Genomic DNA, 20317 nt, shown 5'->3' with positions numbered 1-20317 from the left:
GCGATCGTAGAACGCCGATTATAGACGCACGAATCAGCCGATAAGAACCATTACGCTCAATTACTACTCACTGGCAAGGTACTTTTGACGCACTGTTCGTTAAGAGAGCGAGTAGCTTTAATACTGCTGCGTTCGACGGATGCAACTTTCCTCCGCGAAGCACGGACATTTCGCAGAACGATGTGTATCTCGATTCGCAAACAACTTTTATTTTTTATTACGTGAGATTTTTTTTCTTACGAAATTAAATACACAGAGAATTCTTATACCTTTAATTATATTATACACAAAATCTTTTATTGAAGATTTTACTATATGTTTATATTCCCTGCACGGAACGTATTGTTTCCTTAATATTTTCTCTCTTTTTTTTTAAATTTAATTTCTCCTTCAATTTCCTGCAAAATCGAGCTCTGCATAAGCAAATGCTCTTGCAATTTTCTTTTTTTTTTTTTAATTAATATGCTGACCGTATGTAGCGTATATACTCGCGTAATCATTATTAATCTATGCTAGACGCGCGCGTGTATCTATTCGTAACTATCTCATACGGTCCAACTGAATCAGATAATCAAAGACCCAACGCCAAAGTCTCGGAGACTGCACGCGGCCTAATTACTCTCCGTAACATATTGCGCGTTAGATACGTGCACGTCGAGAAAGCACGATTTCGGCGGTCCGAAGCGATAATGATAATGATATCTAATTCACTATAGATCTCATAAATATGGTTCCGGCTATATTTTATCATATTATAAATGCATTTTAAAATAGTTTATTAAAAATTTATATTATAATATAATTTGCTAAAGGAAAATTTCTTTTTCTTTTAATCAGACAAATATAATAATTCACTTATAATTTTACTTCTTATTCGCTTTCCATTTATCCGAATAATTCTTTATAATTATATTTTTATTAATTTTTTTTCCTTTTAATTAATAATATTTTCCGCGTATCATCGTTACATTATAATTTCCGTGTTTCGTGTGAGCATGAGAATGACTGCTTAATTGTAAAAACCGACACGAGGGCGATGCAATAATTACGCATGCATGCGAGATCGCGCACATGTGTGTGAGTATGTGTGACCGATGCGTCGAAGGACATGTATTATAAAGAGCCCGCTTTGTGACGTTACTTTGTGAGGAAGTGACTGACACGATAATTTTGCTTGAGAGAGTTTTGACAAACTTCCATGTTTCTCATATTTGGTCGCCCCTTTAGCGTTTAATATAAAATTTATATTATATTTTGTTTAATTATAAAATTTACAAAACGATGTGTTTTGTGAACGTCACGATATTTATCAATAGGAATCTTATTTGTTAAATCGAAAAAATATGTTGATAAATTAATTACTAATGAATGGAAAAAAGTCATAAAATGACAATCTATACATAATAAATTACATGATTCAAAATTTAATTTAATTTTTGCATAGGAACAAAAGATTTAATTAGTAATTTAATTGTACCGCGCTTATGAAATCAATACTGCTCCATTCAATGTACTATTGGTATCTCATTATAGATTCTATTATGAATTATCTTAATAATTTCTCTCTTAAAATAATGCACATTTCAGAGAGTTTCATACAGCCTGACAAATTTGTCATATCAATTTACGGTAAATTAAATTCCGTAATTATTCATAAATTGTCTCTCTTTCAAGCAAAATTTTCAACGAAGCAATGTCACGATTACAAGGTATGTGATTTCTCTTCAAGTTATTAATTCTTCCAAATAGACTACGGGCGTGGGTCTTCGTACAAATCGTATAAATTCTAACTTTCTCGCGTATTATACTGTATATCAACCGTTGCTATCTGCGTGATTACCGTTTGATCGTATTGATCTAACAATTTAATAAAATTCACGTGAGAATATGCGTTCTTTTGTAAGATATTCCACAATTTTTCGTCGTAATTTGATGAATTACTTTAAAAAATGTGTACGAAATATTTCAAAAAGCAACTCGAGCACGAAATAATCGAAAATGTTCGAATTAAATAACTCAATCATATTAATTGTTCATTCAAGCAATATCGCACTTCTATTACAATTCGATGTAGTGTTTCTTTAAAATGAATTACTGAAGTTAAGTTAATGCAAAAATATATTTTTAATTAAGTAGAAATCTTTCTTCAGGTGTAAAGTTAAATTTTTGGAAATTGTTACAATGCCACATATTGGCTTTAAAGTTTAAGAATTTTACATACAAGTCCAGTTATATATAATATTTTCAAAAATTAATGATTTTGAAGATTTAGCATTGTTTCTAGTTCGTTAAAACGATCAAAATGTCATGAATTTTGTAACAAAGTTACACAAGTTTACTGGTAGTTTTATAATGAGTGCTTTAATGTATGAAAATGTTCATCAGAAGTTGTTACAACGTGGAAATAGAGTTACATATTAAAATTTTAGAATGACTTTGTTACTATTTATGTAATGCTATTAAAGAAATAATCTACAAATTCGAAAAAAAGAAGAAAAAAAGAAAAAACTGCGTCAAACGCAATATATATAAAAAAGTTTTTACAATATTATATAATTAAAAAACTTTTACTTTCTTCGTGCGTTGTCCTTAAGCCATATGCATCGATTATATGTATAAAATATTGCACTATGCATTTTCTTAGTAATAAAACATATCAAATTTAATTGAAATATACGTCAATATGTATATATTGATTTTGATTAATTGGCAAATTAAAAACACATTATATATTAGTATACATTACACGCATGTTATTACATGCATATTACAATTAAGTTTGGAGATTATAATATATAAGATTATAAAGATATGTATTCTTTGTGATGAAATGTTTTTTCATTAATACAAAAAAAATCCTTTGATTTCTATTATGTTAATATTAAGCTTATAATTTATTTTTTTGCGAGAATAGCTAATATTTGCATTGAATGCATAATGGTTTAAGGTACTATAACTTTACATTATAAACGTCTGAATATAACAATTTGTCTGTAACCGTCAATTATGTCATATCCAACGATTCGTCGTTCTCTTATAGCCATATGCTTTGAGATTTACATTGTAAGTGATAAATAATTAATATTAGGGAATCTTGTTAAGATGTTATAAAATACAAATTAATTTAGTAATTAGGCGATTGCGAAGTACGAAGACCCGCGAAATTGGTTATGCCAGCAATTTTGACCATATTTTGCAAATGAGATTGGAAAACGAAACGAACGAATTGAAAAGATTACTTGATTATTTATTAATTATTAGAATAAATTAATTCCTTGCCTCATTATATCGAATTTATTTTAATTAAAAAAAAGTTTATCCAAAATTAGTTGCATAAAATTAAATTGTCGAAATATTTGAAAAAGAGAATTTCAATAAAGCCAAATATTGAGCAGAATATCAATTTTGAACTAAATTACAATTATAAATAAATAAAGTTAAACAAATTGAAAAATATGATAACTGAATTCAACATATTGAAGTAAATGTGTAATATTACACTTTTTAAATTTTCAATTAATATTTATATGAAATATAAGCAATATACTAGTTTCAATATTTTTATTTTAAAAAATTCAATTTTTTGATATATTTGACATTTTATACTAATTATTATAAAAAGATATTTGCATTTTTTTACAAATATATTTACGATAATTAAAAGAGGTAAGGAATTATATGTATAAATGTGCATACAGTTTCACTATTTTTACTGTTCAAAACCGAAGACAAAGATAAGAGTTTCCAACTGAACATATCAAAAGCCTCGTAGAAAAGATTAGTCGAAAAAGAATATTCAAATTTCTACTCTGATTTTGCATAATTCCGTTTTTTCGAACCTTCTTTTCGCGATAAGAAACACATATGAGAGCTCGCAAAGCGGCTCGATAGCGCGATAATGCGCAGCTTCCAAGGATTATCTTGGGAAAATTAATATATGATATATAAATATACAAGAGAATCCTGTCCACTGGAGTTGTTTATTTATTTACCATCTATTATTCACACAACCAATTATTTCCTTTTATTTATCACAAGAATGATATATTGTCTAATTATATATATATATATATATTATATTTTCTAGTTTATTACTTATCGGTTTTTTATTTTAATTTTTTCCTATGATTTTAACAAATTACATCTAAATTAGTAAAAATTTACAGCATAAAAAATATATTCATATTTTTAATTATATTATTTAAAGGAACAGTTATTGCCCGTAATTATTAAATCAATCTCACAACAATATAATACAAGTATTTAATTATATAAATTAAAATTTAGAATTTTTATCTTTTTTATTTTTTTATTTTTTCCCTACTTAAAAAAAAATATATATATATATATACATATATATAAAGAATATATATATGCATAAATAATAAGTTTTCATAAAATGACACCAACTTTACATACACTCAAATTGTACGAAATATGCTATGTGATAATCACGGTAAAAAAATTAATTCTGCGAATAATACGTAATGAATTACCTGATACGTAATAATATACGTAATAACGTAAGTTATCTGATTGCTCTCGCGAAGCGATCCCGGTCTGCTTATTTTCTCCTAATCTTTCGTTCTTCATCTTTTATCTTGCACACTTCTGATTTCGAAATATTACGTTTATTGATATATACAATATTATACTGTTCCGTTATCTTTCTGCTTATATATCTATATATATATAAAGTTCTTTTTCTTCAAAATTCTTTTATAATATAAAAAGATAAGTTATTTTTTCACACATTTATATATAAGAGTATATTAAAATAGAATATTAATAAAAAAATTTATGATTTTTGAGATTATAATATTGTTATCACTTTTTGATTTATTTTAATCGATTTTGATATTTATCTTCACACTCGGTTAGTTATTATACTTATATGTCCGTCATTTCGGACGATTTGTTTAATTAATATTCTAATAATTTTTACGCAGAATAGAACTTTTTGTTAAACTATTGTAGAATTTTCAAGCTTAATCTAGTAAAAATATGTTAAAAAAATCGTCAACGGACAAAGTATAAGAGCAACGTAAATTTGGTGTCTTAATTTGTTCCTTTTTTTGTTTAATAGTTAAAACTATTTGTTTAATTTATCAAGAACTATAGAATTAGTCTTAAAAATAAAGTCAGGATTTTCAAAAACTAATAAGAAGACATCATATACACGGTTGACTGTTTATTTAAGAGCAAAATTGTCAAAAAGAAAATTTTTGAAAAAATTCTCTGAATTCTAATAAAATTCTATGAGACTTCTATGAAAATTCCATGTTTTCCATGTTTTTCTAGGGAGCAAATACTCTGTAATATTATCCTAAGTAGTTTGATTACAATCATTAAAGATTATTTTTTGCTAGTTGGTAAAAAAAAGTGAAGATAACAATAATCGATTTTATAGAGAATATCTCTGATGGCCCTCTTGTATTACATTTATGATCTACTAAATAAATTTGATCTTACCAACAAAAGTTTAATTTCTTCATTTGTTGATAAAGTAAAATTTCTTCATTTGTTGATAATTAAAATAAGAAGACTTAAACAATTACTTTTGTACATTTAGTTAAAGATTAATTATTAATTAAAAATAATTGATACATAATTCGAATTTGACTTTTTTTAGAAATTTATTCGATTGTATCTTGTGTGAAAATCTCTTGCCGACAGTATAGCTGAGAAAGCACATTAACAGCTTTCAGTAAAAGAAGGAAGCTTCCGTATCAGCTGTAAATATTCAGGAAAACATGCAATTCTAATATGTTTTCAATGTATATTAGATTTTCTACATATGAGATAATTATATTATTATTATCATTATTATATTATTATGCTTAAAAAAAGAATTCTAATTTTTTCTCAAACTATATGTGCTATTTAAGAAATGGTTAGAATAAATTTTACAATCGATAAGATTCTTACATTCAATAACTAAATTATATTCACATTTTATTCATATATATTTTTTTTTGCTATATATTAAAAATTTATTAATTGTAATATATATACTGAACGTAATATATACATAGTATATAATATAACTTAAAAAGCACAAATTATACATTTTCACTAAAAGTTTTTTGTATTACAACGAAAAAAAAATAATCATTTATAAATTTGCTTATTATATATATTTTGGTTATTATATATATATATATATATATATATATATATATATTGCTGTTATAAAATTTATAATTATTGACTAAAAATATTTAATAATATAAAAATATAATAATACAATCTTTAAATTTAGTGAAAAAAAATGTCCTTTTTAATTGTAAGTAAACTTGTCTAACATATATTCTAAGTAAAAAATAAAAACTATTTTATACATATATATTATACATACAAAAATATAATTTATAAAATTTGCTACTACTAACTTCTCTAAATTTTATGTTGCATATCTATATGTGGACTTGTATCAGGTTACCTATGAATTACACTAACTATGTAGATTTGACGTTCGAGATATAATCTAATTCTTTTTTACTTTCCTTCGTTTTTTTTTATTATACGCTCTTTCCGACATGTTTTTGATTGAAAAATGACAGGATCTTTAATTAAGATCACATGCTTTGACATACGATATTGCCAATGAAAGAGAGTAGGGCTTAATCAGTTAGTCGATAAACAAATTGGCTTAGAGACGACTGTGTGATGGGGTGGTTATACAGCGGGAAAGACAGTGCAACGGTATGATTAGTTTCCTTCTGACAAGCCTATCAGGCGCATCTACCGCGCGAAAAAGTTTAACAACGACAATAACGAGACTCCTTAAAGTTTATTTAAGTTATATATTTATCTACATATATATATATAAACAATTCAATAGTTTCCGAAAGTCATGATTGCAAAAGATATCTTGATGGAAACATTATCGAGATGTTGGTAATATTTTAACGTGCCTTAAATCGAAGCTAACAAAAAGCAAGGACAATCAAGAAACAGGTTCGTAGTCTCCATAATTTAGATTTCTAGAAAACTTTATCAAAGATCAAGAATATATAATATTAATCAATTTTTTACAAAAATTAGTGCAACAATGCTTTCACATCATTTTTAGTTTAATATTAAAAACAAGATAAAGAGAGTTATTTCCAAAGGTCTAATGTATTTATTAAAATTATTTATTTATTTAATGAAAATAATATATTTAATCGTCTATAAAATCAGAAACATATGTTTGATCAAATCTTTGACATCTTATCTTTAAAAACCATGTAGCATTTGCATAATATTTTGTCATCTTGACATGCAGATTTTATTTTCTTATTCTTTATAAACTTTTATATCATATATAAGAAACTATTTTTTTAATAAAAAATTAATAGTAAAATTTGAATTTTTATTTTTTTTCCTTAAATTTATTTCAATTTTCTGTTGTAAAATACAAATATTATTTTTTATTATTATATAATTTTATATAATTAAGAAGTAAATAATTGAAAACATCTTGTGTGTATATGTTCATATTAAAATTTATGCATTTAAAAGTTTCAAATTTGAACTGATTTATTTCACTTTTATAAAACGCTATCTGGAAATGATATTTTAGTCGTAAAAATTACTATTTAATAAATCTTTCTATTGCATTTTATATAGGTGATTTAAGACGATTCCTAAAGTCAGCTTATGCTGTTACTGTAGCTATAAATTCGTTGGTAAACTTTTTTACCGGATGGGTAAACCCAACTCTCGGTAACTAACTATAAATATTCCTTTTTGTGATTGTAAAATTGGAAATTTGAACAACGACAGTGAGGTTTAATTATCTAGAGATTATTATAAGCAGTCAGAAAATATCAATCAAAAAGTTTGAGGCGACATCCTTATCGCTAAAGCTTTTTTTAATATTATCGATAAAAGTTATTGATGAAGTTATAAGCTTTATGTAAGATATATAATAAGATTCTTGGTTAAACTTTCAATACATTTATAAGAGCGATGGTTATGGATAATTTAAAGGGTTAATATAGATCGTAATCGATGATTAATGTCGAAAACATGATTCATCAAGGTCCTTAACATCGATTTGCATCAATGGTTTCTTTCATAAAACGCCATGTTCATATGTAATTCAGATGCTCATTGATTCACGAGAAACCGGAAGCGATCAAGATCCGGTGGGGGAGATTTTCGGACGGGCGGCTGACAGCTTCCGTTCGATCTTCGTCGAGAGCATTCGCCGGATTTCCGAACGATAGAATGTGCAGCTGATCGGTGAGTGGAAAATTGAATCGGAAAACCGTTGTGCAAAGGACCATAACAATTTTAAAATAAGAAACGCAACGCAGGAAATTACCCATAAAATATATTCTTAGATTGCAAACTAATAAAAAATGTATTAACAATAAATTTTTATTAGTTAATATATACTTTCGTAGTTATAATAGAGAGTGCCTTTATTAAATAGTATATTAATTCAGATAATATTCAATTTCATTACGTAATTTATTTATTATGACAATGAATATTAATTTATTATTTCGTCAAAACATACGTCCAAATTGTATATCGCTATTTGGGATAGATATAGATTTATTATTCGTACGCCTTTGTATGAATTGTCTTTTTCCACATTGAAGGAATAATGAATTGTTCATATTATTCATCACCACGCGACGCTATTGACAGGAACAATAGAAGCAAACGAGATATTAGTTGAGTTAATTATGCAATTACGTTGAAATACTAATAGACTTATAATACATCGTGCAGCGTAATGTGACGAAACGAACATGCTCAGAAGCGTAAAAGTTATTAATGTCTTTAATGAATGCGAGCTAAAAACAGTCTCATTAATTCTTTCGTATATCAATGAATTCTTTATAGCGTATTCTACGTTGCACACTCTCATTTCGTTGCACGTGTGCGCTGTTTTCTCTTTACGCACGCGCTGGGTGTCAGCAATAACGCTCCTGCAAACATCACTCGTAATTTTTTCCACTTGTTCCTTTTTTTAGGAATGGCAAGACACTCTCTGATGATTATATGCTTCATATGCTGCTACTTGTACACTCTGTTTGATATGACTGCTCCACATTTTCCGTGAGTACGCAATTATATCTTCTATGCTGAACGATCTTACAAAGTAAGAGATTTTATTAATATATTGAAATATATTATAAAATCTATATATATAAAATATATATATAAAATCTTAGAAGAAAAGAAGTACTTTTTTATCCCGAAAAAATTGAGTAAATACTAAGAAAAGATTGCTAAGAATACATATAGCAGTAATAAATGTAAAAATAATAATAATAATAATTGTAAAAAGAAACATTAATTAAACGTAAATAAAAATAAATTTTTTAATTTAATATTTTATAAACTGTCTTTACTATTTTCGTAAAGAGAAAAATTAATTGAACATAATAATAATAATAAGATAATAATAAATTTCTTAAGTTGTAAAATAAATTTATAACCTGTCTTTGCTACTTTCACAAAAAGAATTAGTTAAATATAGATAATAATAAATTTCTTTAATTTGTAAAATAAATTCATAAGCTGTCTTTGTTATTTTCACACTATGACTACTTATTTTATCACGTTGCGTCATATTTTATATTTGCACATATAATACGCTAAATATCTCTCGATTTAATAACGAATATGACATATATCAAGCCTATGTATATTACATATTGGTGTGTCTCAATCAATAGCTGCAATCATATCCTAATTAAACAAAGAAAGTCATGCAGTCAGATATTAATATAACCGGCCTGGTTAAAGAAAATATACGTATATATATAAATATATATATATATATATATATATATATATATATATATATAACATTTACTCTTTGTAATAATAAAACTACCGACTGACTGTGCTTGGTTCTTGCAGTCCGTGAATAATTTATGAGCTTCGTCGATACTGCAATAAAAATCTTTATACCAATGATACCGTTACCAAAGCTATTATTTAACTTTTAAGGTCATTGCTGTAAATTGGTCGCAATCTAAAATTAAAAGTCACAATGAAAAGTTCTTTTTTTCAACCGATTAGTAATTAACAATTCATCTCGTACAATTCAGTGACAAAAGAGAGAGATACAAGATATGCTTGATAATAATTAATATCTTGAAATAATTTAATTTTCTTGGTTAAAACTATCAAATGGAAAATTTAATAATATACTGACATTGTTTCGAGATTGTTGTGCATTAAATTACAATATTTTCAAAGAAGCTAGAAATAGGCAACAAATTCTTGGAAGCTTTTATTATAGATTAACTGGTTTAATTGAAAGGTTTCATAATGATATAAAACAATTTTAAGGCAAATTTATCTAAATATATTTTGTTTGAATCAAGTAATCTTTAATCGTTGACATACATATTTTCTATAATCTACGTTATATGCTAACTACAATACATGTAAAATACAATGATATAATAACGTAAATATAATATAATAATATAATAACGTAATTAATTATATATTATATAATTATTATATTAATATTATATATAATATATGTAATATATATATATATAATATATATATAATATAATTATCATATTAATATTAGTGAGGAATTGTTTTCTCGAACGACATAAGTATTAAATCTAACATTATTCAAGATTTTAAATAAAAAAATACATTAACTGATAACTTTTAAGGATTTCAAAAAATAAAAAAGTTAAAAACAAATGTTTCTAGAATAATATACAATATTTTTCAGCATTTCTATTTATTTGCACAGTTTTTTAATTGCCTACTTAAAATTAATTGTTTTTTTAACAAGAATATTTAATCAAATAGTATATGAAGAAGAATACTTTAATTATAAATAAACTCGAGTCCTATTTCTTTATGAACATAAAATATCGCACCAAAGATTGCATCTAAATGCAATTTATCATAGTCAAGATAATTTTTGATAAATAGGAGAATGTGTACATGCTGTATTCATTAGGAGATCGCTTCTCGCATCTTCTGACATTTCAGAGAGCTAGACTTCGACGAGTACGGTAAAAAAGAATCTTCCTTGTCGTTAAAGGACATCCTACCTTTAAATCCGAAGAAGTACGACAAACATAGAGCACCAAAATTCCTCGGGCAACCCACTGTCGTTTATTTTCATGTGACAGTGCTCAGCCTGGACTCGATAAATGAAGAATCGATGGTGAGTGAAAAACCGACACATCGAAAAATTTAATTCTCCGTTTATTAAATTCTCTTAAAAATATTAAATTTACTATTTTGATATTAAATTCTACTGCTAGATTATTTTCTGCATTAATCTTGATATAAAGAGAGTAAAATATTTTTATATTTTTTGAAAAAGCATAAATATTGTATAATGTATAAGAATATAAATAAATATGTTTTATATCTTATATATGTGAAATAATATATATATATATATATATATATATATATATATATATATATATATAGATTAATAAGAGTAATAAAAATAATATATATAATAAAAATAATAAATAAGAGTTGATTCCACATGCATTCATTGATCAGCTAAATTATTCTTTAGTCATTTTAATATATATGTAAATATAAATTTTTTTACAAAATAATTAACAGAATAAGTAATATAAGATAACGGTAAATATTATATATAAAAGTAACTTTGTTACGCAAATCACTTTTTTAATTTTCTACGGATATCAAATTTAATTTGGCCAACGTGTAACTTGTGGAGACCAAATAAGTTAGGTTCTTTATGAAACACCTGATTATGTCACCTGAAAATTATTATGGTCACATATAAAGCGTGGTATTTGTGTTCACTTGTTTTTTCACGGCAACAGACGTACGTGGCCGACATATTTCTCGCGCAGAGTTGGCGAGACTCTAGACTGCGGTTACCGGAGAACATGTCCGAAGATTACAGAATACTCGACGTGGACTGGTTACATAACATCTGGAGACCCGACTGTTTCTTTAAAAACGCAAAAAAAGTTACCTTCCATGAGATGTCAATACCAAACCACTATCTCTGGCTGTATCACGATAAGACATTACTTTACATGTCCAAGTAAGAGTTATAAATTCTAACATTATTGTTGAATATTTAGTGATAAATGTGTCTGATTGTCTAAATTTTATATATACACTCACATACAATCTATAGAGTTTATAGATAATATTAATAACATTAATAATAATTAATAATAATATCAATATCAATAATGATTAATTAGAGAAATTATTAGCTCAATGATTAAATAATTCGAATTGAAGATATTTATAATGTAATATAATATTTACATAACATTTATTAATAGTTGGAAACAAATAATTATATGTAGTACTAAAGATGCGGTAAAATAAGTTTCCTGCAACTGTACGAAAATTATGTTTATTAGTAGGAGAGTCTGAAAGAAAAACCTTTTATCCCAGTACAATTTTCATGATGCTGAAAGTTATTTTTACAGTGTTATTAGCTAAATAGCATAAATTAAATATAAATAAAAATTTTTCTGCATATACTCTTTTTTTCGAGAAAGAACGCAATAATACCTTGAAAAATATTAGCTTATTGTTAGTCTCTTTTTCTATTCCTTTATTATAAAAGCACTCTATTTTGAGAGAACAAAACTATCACAAATGAAATACATACATAACACTACGCATTAGAACACCTGAAGAAAAACTACTAGAATTTAGCAAATTTATGGTTAGCTTTAGCGGTCTTTATGTGCAAAGTGCTATCAACTCTAAAGTTTCAATTGTTCAAATAAGTGCGCACACATAAACACACATACACAAGTGGCTTTTAGTTTTCTTTTAAAATTTTTTAAACTTTATAACATTTGTATAAATTGTTTAAAATCGGGAGAGAGAGAAAGAAAGAGAGAGAAAATATTTTAAATTTGTGAAATTTATTTTGTTATATTTACATATAATTTTTTTTAGATAATGTAGTACCGTGAATATAATTATGTTTATGAATATAATTTATGTTAGAATATAATTAGATGTTCAAATATTTATGATTATGTCAAAGTATTGTATCTCTCAAAGAATTATAAACTGAATTATAATTTAAATAATAAATTTTTAATGTTTTTTCAACTCAGTTTATTGGTAATTAAAATACTGAAGCATTAATCAAGAATTTTCAGGAATGCAATTTACTTAAATGTTCAATCCGGATATTGATGTATTTTCAATTCGCATATATGTCGCATTTCCGCTTTATAAACGTCTCTCTATTTCGACCTCACATTTATTTCCATCTGTAGATTTTAATTCAGCGTGTTGAATAGACAAGTTGTTGTCATCCATTCTATCAAATTTTATTGTCAATAAAATGATACAAATTTACCGTCTCTTGTTCTGAATGCTTTGCATCGTCGAAAACAAAAATAATAAAAGTTTCGATGGTGTTTGTCATTGTCCAAAAATAGCACTGTCGAATAATTCACTCGTACTAGAGATTGAAATGCAATTTGATTAATGGATTGTATCACATATCGAAAAACGCAATACTCGTTTTAGATTGACATTGGTGCTTTCCTGCGCGATGAAGTTCGAGTCCTACCCTCATGACACACAAATTTGCTCAATGATGATCGAGAGTCGTAAGTATATAATAAATAACAGCAACACAATTTATAATATTATATTTCTTATAGTTAAGTTTTCAGGAAAAAACATATGATATTTATGACACGTTCTCTTACTTAGTCATTTGCCCCTGTAATTATAATTAATTATAATTAATTATAACACACAAAATATTTATAACTGATAAGAGAGATATTCACTATTAAAAATATTTAAACATTCATTTATCTGTTCAAAGTTATATGAGTTTTATATTTATTTTTAGTATTGTTTTGTATATAATATCTTCATCACTTTTCATACAATTGTGTTTAATTTTCTTGCAGTTTCGCACACGACTCAAGATTTAATATTCCTATGGAATACGACGGATCCTCTTGTGGTTAATCCGGAGATCGAGCTACCGCAACTCGACATATCGAACAACTACACGACTGACTGCACGATCGAATACTCGACCGGAAACTTCACGTGCATACAGATTGTCTTCAATCTGCGTCGGAGACTGGGTTATCACTTGTTCCACACGTATATCCCATCCGCTCTGATCGTCGTCATGTCCTGGATCGCCTTCTGGATCAAGCCGGAAGCTATCCCGGCACGTGTCACCCTTGGTGTGACGTCACTGCTGACCCTCGGTAAGACCGCTTCTACTATACCTCCATTGTTCGCGTTAACTATTCATGATATTTGTGATTACGGCAAAATCCTTTGTCGGGATATAACAAGATATGAATATCAACTAATTTACTATTATAAAAAAACTTTAGTATAAATCCTTTGATTTTATAGTAAAATTTTTAATTTCTATAAATTTTTTTCTCCTGTTTAACTTATACTATATAATAAAATAAAATTATTTGCAGTAAACGTCAATATGATTTTGTTCTAAAAATAAAAATACTTATAATCTACAAATAAATGACATTTGATATTAATATAATTCGCGAAAGATATTTATAAAAAAATAATTCCCAACATATATAAATAAAAGACAGACACCAATTGTTATATAATAAAATTATATACAATATCAATATAAAAATTAAGAATTAATGTTTTTTCAGCAACTCAAAACACGCAATCTCAGCAATCTCTGCCACCAGTTTCATACGTAAAGGCGATCGACGTGTGGATGTCATCGTGCAGCGTATTCGTTTTCCTATCCCTCATGGAATTTGCAGTAGTGAACAACTACATGGGACCAATTGCTACGAAGGCCATGAAAGGTTATTCGGACGAAGATCTTCGAGAGACCATCGACGACTTCAAGGTAAACGAGAAAAAGAGCAGTACAATATTTATTACTGCAAATGCTTCGCTGGCTCTGTGAAATTGATAGTCGAGATAAAACGAAATACGCGGCTATCGCCCAAGAGTAATGCGATTTTTTTCCGTCGGTGTGATATCGCTCAATTGAATAAAAACGCCTAAAATAAATGACACTACATTGTAAACCGCGACTGTGATAAATCATCGACATTCGTGAAAATTGTTATAACAAATTTTAAAGTTACATCATTTTTCGCTTTAAGAAAGAGAAAGTGAGAAAATAAATATTTCATGGACAGTTTAACAATATTAACCCTTACTCCGTATTGTTATTTTTGGCACCTTCTAATTGTACAGGTGGATCAGCGTATTTTCGATAAGTTTATTAATATGTAAAAGTGTTTTAAAAAATCTGAAAAAATGTATATACCTTCTTTGAACATTCTAAATAAAGACTAAAGTAATAAATTTGAAAAATAATTTACTTATAAATATATTATTTTATGATTATTTGTTTTCGAGAAATTGACATTGTTAGAAAAATCACAGATAAAAATGATCCATCAGTACGGAATAAGAGTTAAAAATTTATTTTGAGTCAAATTTTTCCATTTGTAGATTATAATTCTCTTTCTACATACATAAAGAACTTCATACGAAAATGTACAAATGGCATCGGTAACAGAAAGTGCCATTCAAAATACAACCACTCTTTTAGACGATCACTCGTATAGCCTAGCGAGTAACTTGTCGTCGGTAACTCCTCCCTTGAATAAGTTTTGAAGTTCTATTTTATTGCAATACATTCATCCCCCGCTTCAATTCGCAGAGCAATATCTGTTCTCCTTTTCCCCATAGCAGTTTATGCAAACTTTGCAATTCGCCGAGCGCTATATATAGAATGTATTCTGTCCTGTTTGCATCCGTTGCGCATGATATTTGCTTGTACTACTGTAACAATTGTTTACTTTCACTAGTTCTACAACGCTAAATCGTTCATACGCAAAATATATATCATCATTGTTTTTGGCAGCTGATAAACAAAAGTTACTTTACAGTTAAATGCATTTCTATCGTTATGTATTGTGTCCTTTAATTGCGCAGACAAATTGATATCATGCAACATTTAATTAAATCGCATTATTTTTATTTTTTCAGATAGTGTAATTATCTATCATTTTTTAAAATATACTATCATATTACATGCAAATATAAGAATTATATAATATCCATAGTGAAAAAAAATAAGTATATAGTCTTTTTATACAAAAAAACAATACGTATTCGAATTTAATAAGTATGCTCAATTTACTTTAGCAATGCAATGTAAATTATGAAATCAATACTGAACCATATATGATTTAATATATGACACATATCATATATTAAAAATTATATTAACATTATTTACATTTAAATGTTACATTAACATTATATTAAAAAATTTATATAAATTTAATTTTTAATATAAATAAAATTTAATTTTTTTCTTTTCTATATTTCTGATCATATTATAATCACTTCTTTATATAACAATTAAATGTGCATAAGACAAATATAATATTTTAATATACGCACTTACCTTTCAACACAGTCTTGATTAATATAATATAAGCTAAAAGGGGAAAGAAAAAACATAAAAGTCGGAATAAATAGTACACATAAATTAATTTTTTATATTTGTATGTCATTTCTTGTGATATATTAATAATTTTATTCCGTAGACGCCGATGAGACCGGATGCTGAAAGAAATAGAAGTCCAATAAGAACACCGACGATTCAGTACGAGCAATGCTGCCAAGGACGAGCCACCGCCATTTACATCGACAAGGTTTCCAGATTCTTCTTCCCTTTCTCGTTCTTCATCCTTAACGTCGTTTATTGGAGCACCTTCCTGTAATATAACTTAACGAGACCTACCCGGCTCATTATCAGTCAAAGTCAGATGTATTTTCATAGATACTGAATTTCAGATAGAATATAATATATCATACGCAGCAATAAATTTCTTAAAACGAGCTAATAAAAATTGTGTAAGTTATCGTGTATAAAAAAACGACATAATAAATAAATGTAATAAAAATGTGAAATTAAATTTGCACATTTATTGAAGATATGTTTAATAGATTATGATAGAATAAACTTTAGCCTTTATACAAATCATAAAATATATATAGTCAACTTTTGTAACAAGTTATAACATAAGAAATGTTGCAAAATAGTTACATACACATATAAGACACCTTAAAAACATTTTGCTCTATTTTTTAAACATTGACTAATTTAATTTTATATTATATATAAATTCATTTAATATATAATGTTGTGTTTCTTATAAAAATGCAATTAAGAACATATTGTCTCGAAAATTTATAATTAACTTGTGCCGTATATATGTTCTGGTGACTTTAACTTTTATTAATTTTTATATATGTGGCATTATATCACTGACTTCCTTGTCAAACACCATAATTTATTGTATAAAAAATTCATTTAAATAATGCAATTTTATATAAAAAAAACTTTATGCACGCAGTAATTTAATCTATATACCGATAATATTATGTAATGCTTATACTATAAGTGTGTTGTAATGTTTTGATTAACTGAGATACAAGAATTACCTGTTTCTCATGCTTATTTACATGACGTAATGTCGAAATGAAAGAAAAGGTTAGATTATAATAATATATATTTATGGCATTGTACATTTTTAGCCACAATATAAAACAAAATACGTAGACATAATTGATGATTAAACATAAAAATTGTAATACTAATATGAAAGTATTATAATATTAGTTTAATTTTTAATAAAATTTGTAAACATATTTATATTAATTTCAATTAAAATAAAAGATATTCGATTAAGAAAGAAAAAAACTATGTACATATAAAAAATTTTGGAAGAGATTTAATAAAAGATAATCGCGAGAGAAAAGAAGAATAACGTGAAAACAGAATAATATTAATAAATTCAACTGATATTTATACAACATGTATAATTATGTAACTTGCAAAATATACTATTCGAAAATTATTGACGTACTAAATTATTATCAAAAATATCACAAACATCGTTCAGCTATTTTATCCAGCAGAACTAAACCTTGCCTTGTGAGATAATGGAGCGCATTGTCTGACACATTACGGAGTAGTACCACTGTGGCAGATCATTACTGTCTGGTACACTAATAAATTGAGCATTTGCATCAGTGTTTCTCAACCAATAATGCAATATGTGTAGTGTACCCTGTTACACACGTAAATAATTGTTTAAATAAATTTAAAACGTTTATAATAACTTTACTAAAAAAAAAATACAAATAAAATTTAAATAAAGATTTTGAGAAATCGATAAATAAAAGAATTTATCGAAATAAAGACCTACATATAAATTAAACACACTTTAGTATATTTAAGGTTGTTAGATAATATTTTATATTAAAAATATTAAGTACGAATATTAACTTATACAATTTAATGTAGAAATTTAACAAAATTAAGAAAGCTGAGAATTTTAGAAAATTTATGTACATATTTGATAAAAATATATTACAGTTACGGAAAATATTTACTTTTTTATTCCTGTAATTATTAATATTTATTTATTAATAAATGTAAGACTAGAATTGATTATTATTTATATTATCTAAGCACCTTTTGATTATATTACGATCGCTTTTTTGTTCATTATTTAAATAAATTCCGGGTCATCCTTGCACAAGCATTTTTTTGTTCGAAGATTTACGTGCAGCGATCGCAAATTTGCAACGGATCCTCAGCGCAGATCAACAGTCACAATACTGCAATACAGAAATAAGATGCAATAAAACAGATGAAATCAAGTGCAAAAATAAAATCCATAACGTGTATAATCGATAGTAGCAATCAAAATTAAATAAAAAAATATTTATCAGTATTAGAGACATAATGTAATGTTTAAATCTAATTGTTTAAAGTAATTTAACCAAATAAAATTGTATTGTTTTTACTGTAATTTTTATATTTTTCTTTGAACATTTAGTTATAATGATACTCTTTTTATTTACAATAAGCGATGAGAACTCTCGAAATCAGTCTTAAATATAGCTCTCCACGTGCTTAGCATTATTTTGTATTGTAAAAATTATATTCTCCTGATAATTGTGTAGTTTCCTACAATAATATTATCTAGATATTCTAGATAATAGAGGATATGAAATGGAAATGAAAGGAAACTAGATAGTGACAAGTTTCTTCAATGATATTCATTGTTTTTATTACTTAAATGTTTTATTAATTAAATGTAATTGAATTTCATATATCTTAAACTTATTTAATGAAACAATGAAAAAAGTTTTCTTTTTTTGGGCGTCTCGACTTTTAAGTCGCAATTTTTCTTCTATTAAAAATGTATATATATATATTTCCTCTGAGTATATTAATTCAGAATTCTTGGGGCAAATAAAATTACTAATTAGGTAAAACTTATTAAATAGATAATTAACTGCAACTTTCAGCACAACTCGCGCGATAAAACTTAATTAAGCTGAACATTGAAAGTGTTTTAATGCAAAAATGTTCTAATCGAGACGTTAGAGTTTATTCAAATAAAATTCATATCGTGATAAAACTTTCGTAGATTTATTTGAGATGATTATTTAACTTTTTTCTTATGATAAAAAGATTTTCTAGATTTACATTGCAATATCAATATTATATTAATGCAATATAAAGTAACAGTTTATAAAAATATTTAATGTGTAAAAAAAAACAAAATTAAAAGCAAAATATTTTTCAATTTAGTTTTTCGAAGAATTTCGATATCTCTTACACATCTTTGCGTCCGTAAATGTTCACCACAGTTATAACGAAATCCCTCTAATATGTGAGGACATATGGTGAGCATTGAATTCGATATGTCCTTTTAATCTCTCTTTTAATTGCAGCAGTTAGCTGCAGCCGGGAAAATGTCGGTCCTTATCATCCGGCAATTGTTCGACAAGACGCAATTAATTGAAGGGAACCGCACTCGCACTGCGAATAATTACATTCACGTAAGAAACGTCATAATTGTCATCTGCTATTTTAGATCGTTTCTCGTTTGTACGTCGCGTCCAAAATATTCCATTCATACCGATTCTCTTCATTTTCATCCTGTCTTTTCAATCTGACGCCGTCTTTCTTCACGGAGCTGTCGTTTCCGCGAGAACGCAGATGATAATTTCGTCGTGGATTGTCACCTGCGCGTGACACATGTCACGAGCGTGCCGTGTTTAATTATCCATTATGAGTAATACAATTGCCTATCGCCTATCAACCGACAGCCCATATATGTCTGATCGACATTAATTTATTGATATTTAAATAAAAGTATCATATGCGGTCTATCTTAATTTTTATATTTAATAAAATAAATTAAATCAGCAATACCTATTTTAAATACTGTGTAAAAATTTAAGAAGTTTTGAATATTCTTAATATTAAATATTCTTAACA

At 26.5% G+C, this 20317-nt stretch overlaps 2 protein-coding genes across 3 annotated transcripts in view; one reads left to right on the top strand and one right to left on the bottom strand.

Moving 5' to 3' along the window:
* Nucleotides 1-8064: 8064 nt before the first annotated feature.
* On the top strand, nucleotides 8065-16736 carry Hiscl1 (Histamine-gated chloride channel subunit 1). Its single transcript, XM_072894915.1, has 8 exons — nucleotides 8065-8232; nucleotides 8976-9060; nucleotides 10978-11155; nucleotides 11802-12028; nucleotides 13495-13577; nucleotides 13890-14201; nucleotides 14631-14836; nucleotides 16560-16736. Exons 2-8 carry the CDS (start codon nucleotides 8978-8980, stop codon nucleotides 16734-16736), a joined length of 1266 nt encoding a protein of 421 aa, XP_072751016.1. The 5' UTR covers nucleotides 8065-8232; nucleotides 8976-8977.
* The window catches only part of Shal (potassium voltage-gated channel protein Shal), a 114918-nt gene continuing 111092 nt past the window's right edge, over nucleotides 16492-20317 (bottom strand). For both annotated transcript variants that reach the window (XR_012046964.1, XM_072894913.1), the window contains one exon: nucleotides 16492-18642. Coding sequence is in view for 1 of the 2 variants with exons in the window: in XM_072894913.1 (XP_072751014.1) it covers nucleotides 18628-18642 (15 nt within the window). In the remaining variant the exon portion in view is untranslated. The remainder of the gene's footprint in view (nucleotides 18643-20317) is intronic.

The sequence above is a fragment of the Anoplolepis gracilipes genome, chromosome 6 (assembly GCF_047496725.1).
Source record: "Anoplolepis gracilipes chromosome 6, ASM4749672v1, whole genome shotgun sequence".
NCBI lineage: Eukaryota > Metazoa > Arthropoda > Insecta > Hymenoptera > Formicidae > Anoplolepis > Anoplolepis gracilipes.
This window is presented reverse-complemented; position numbering and strand designations above follow the sequence as displayed.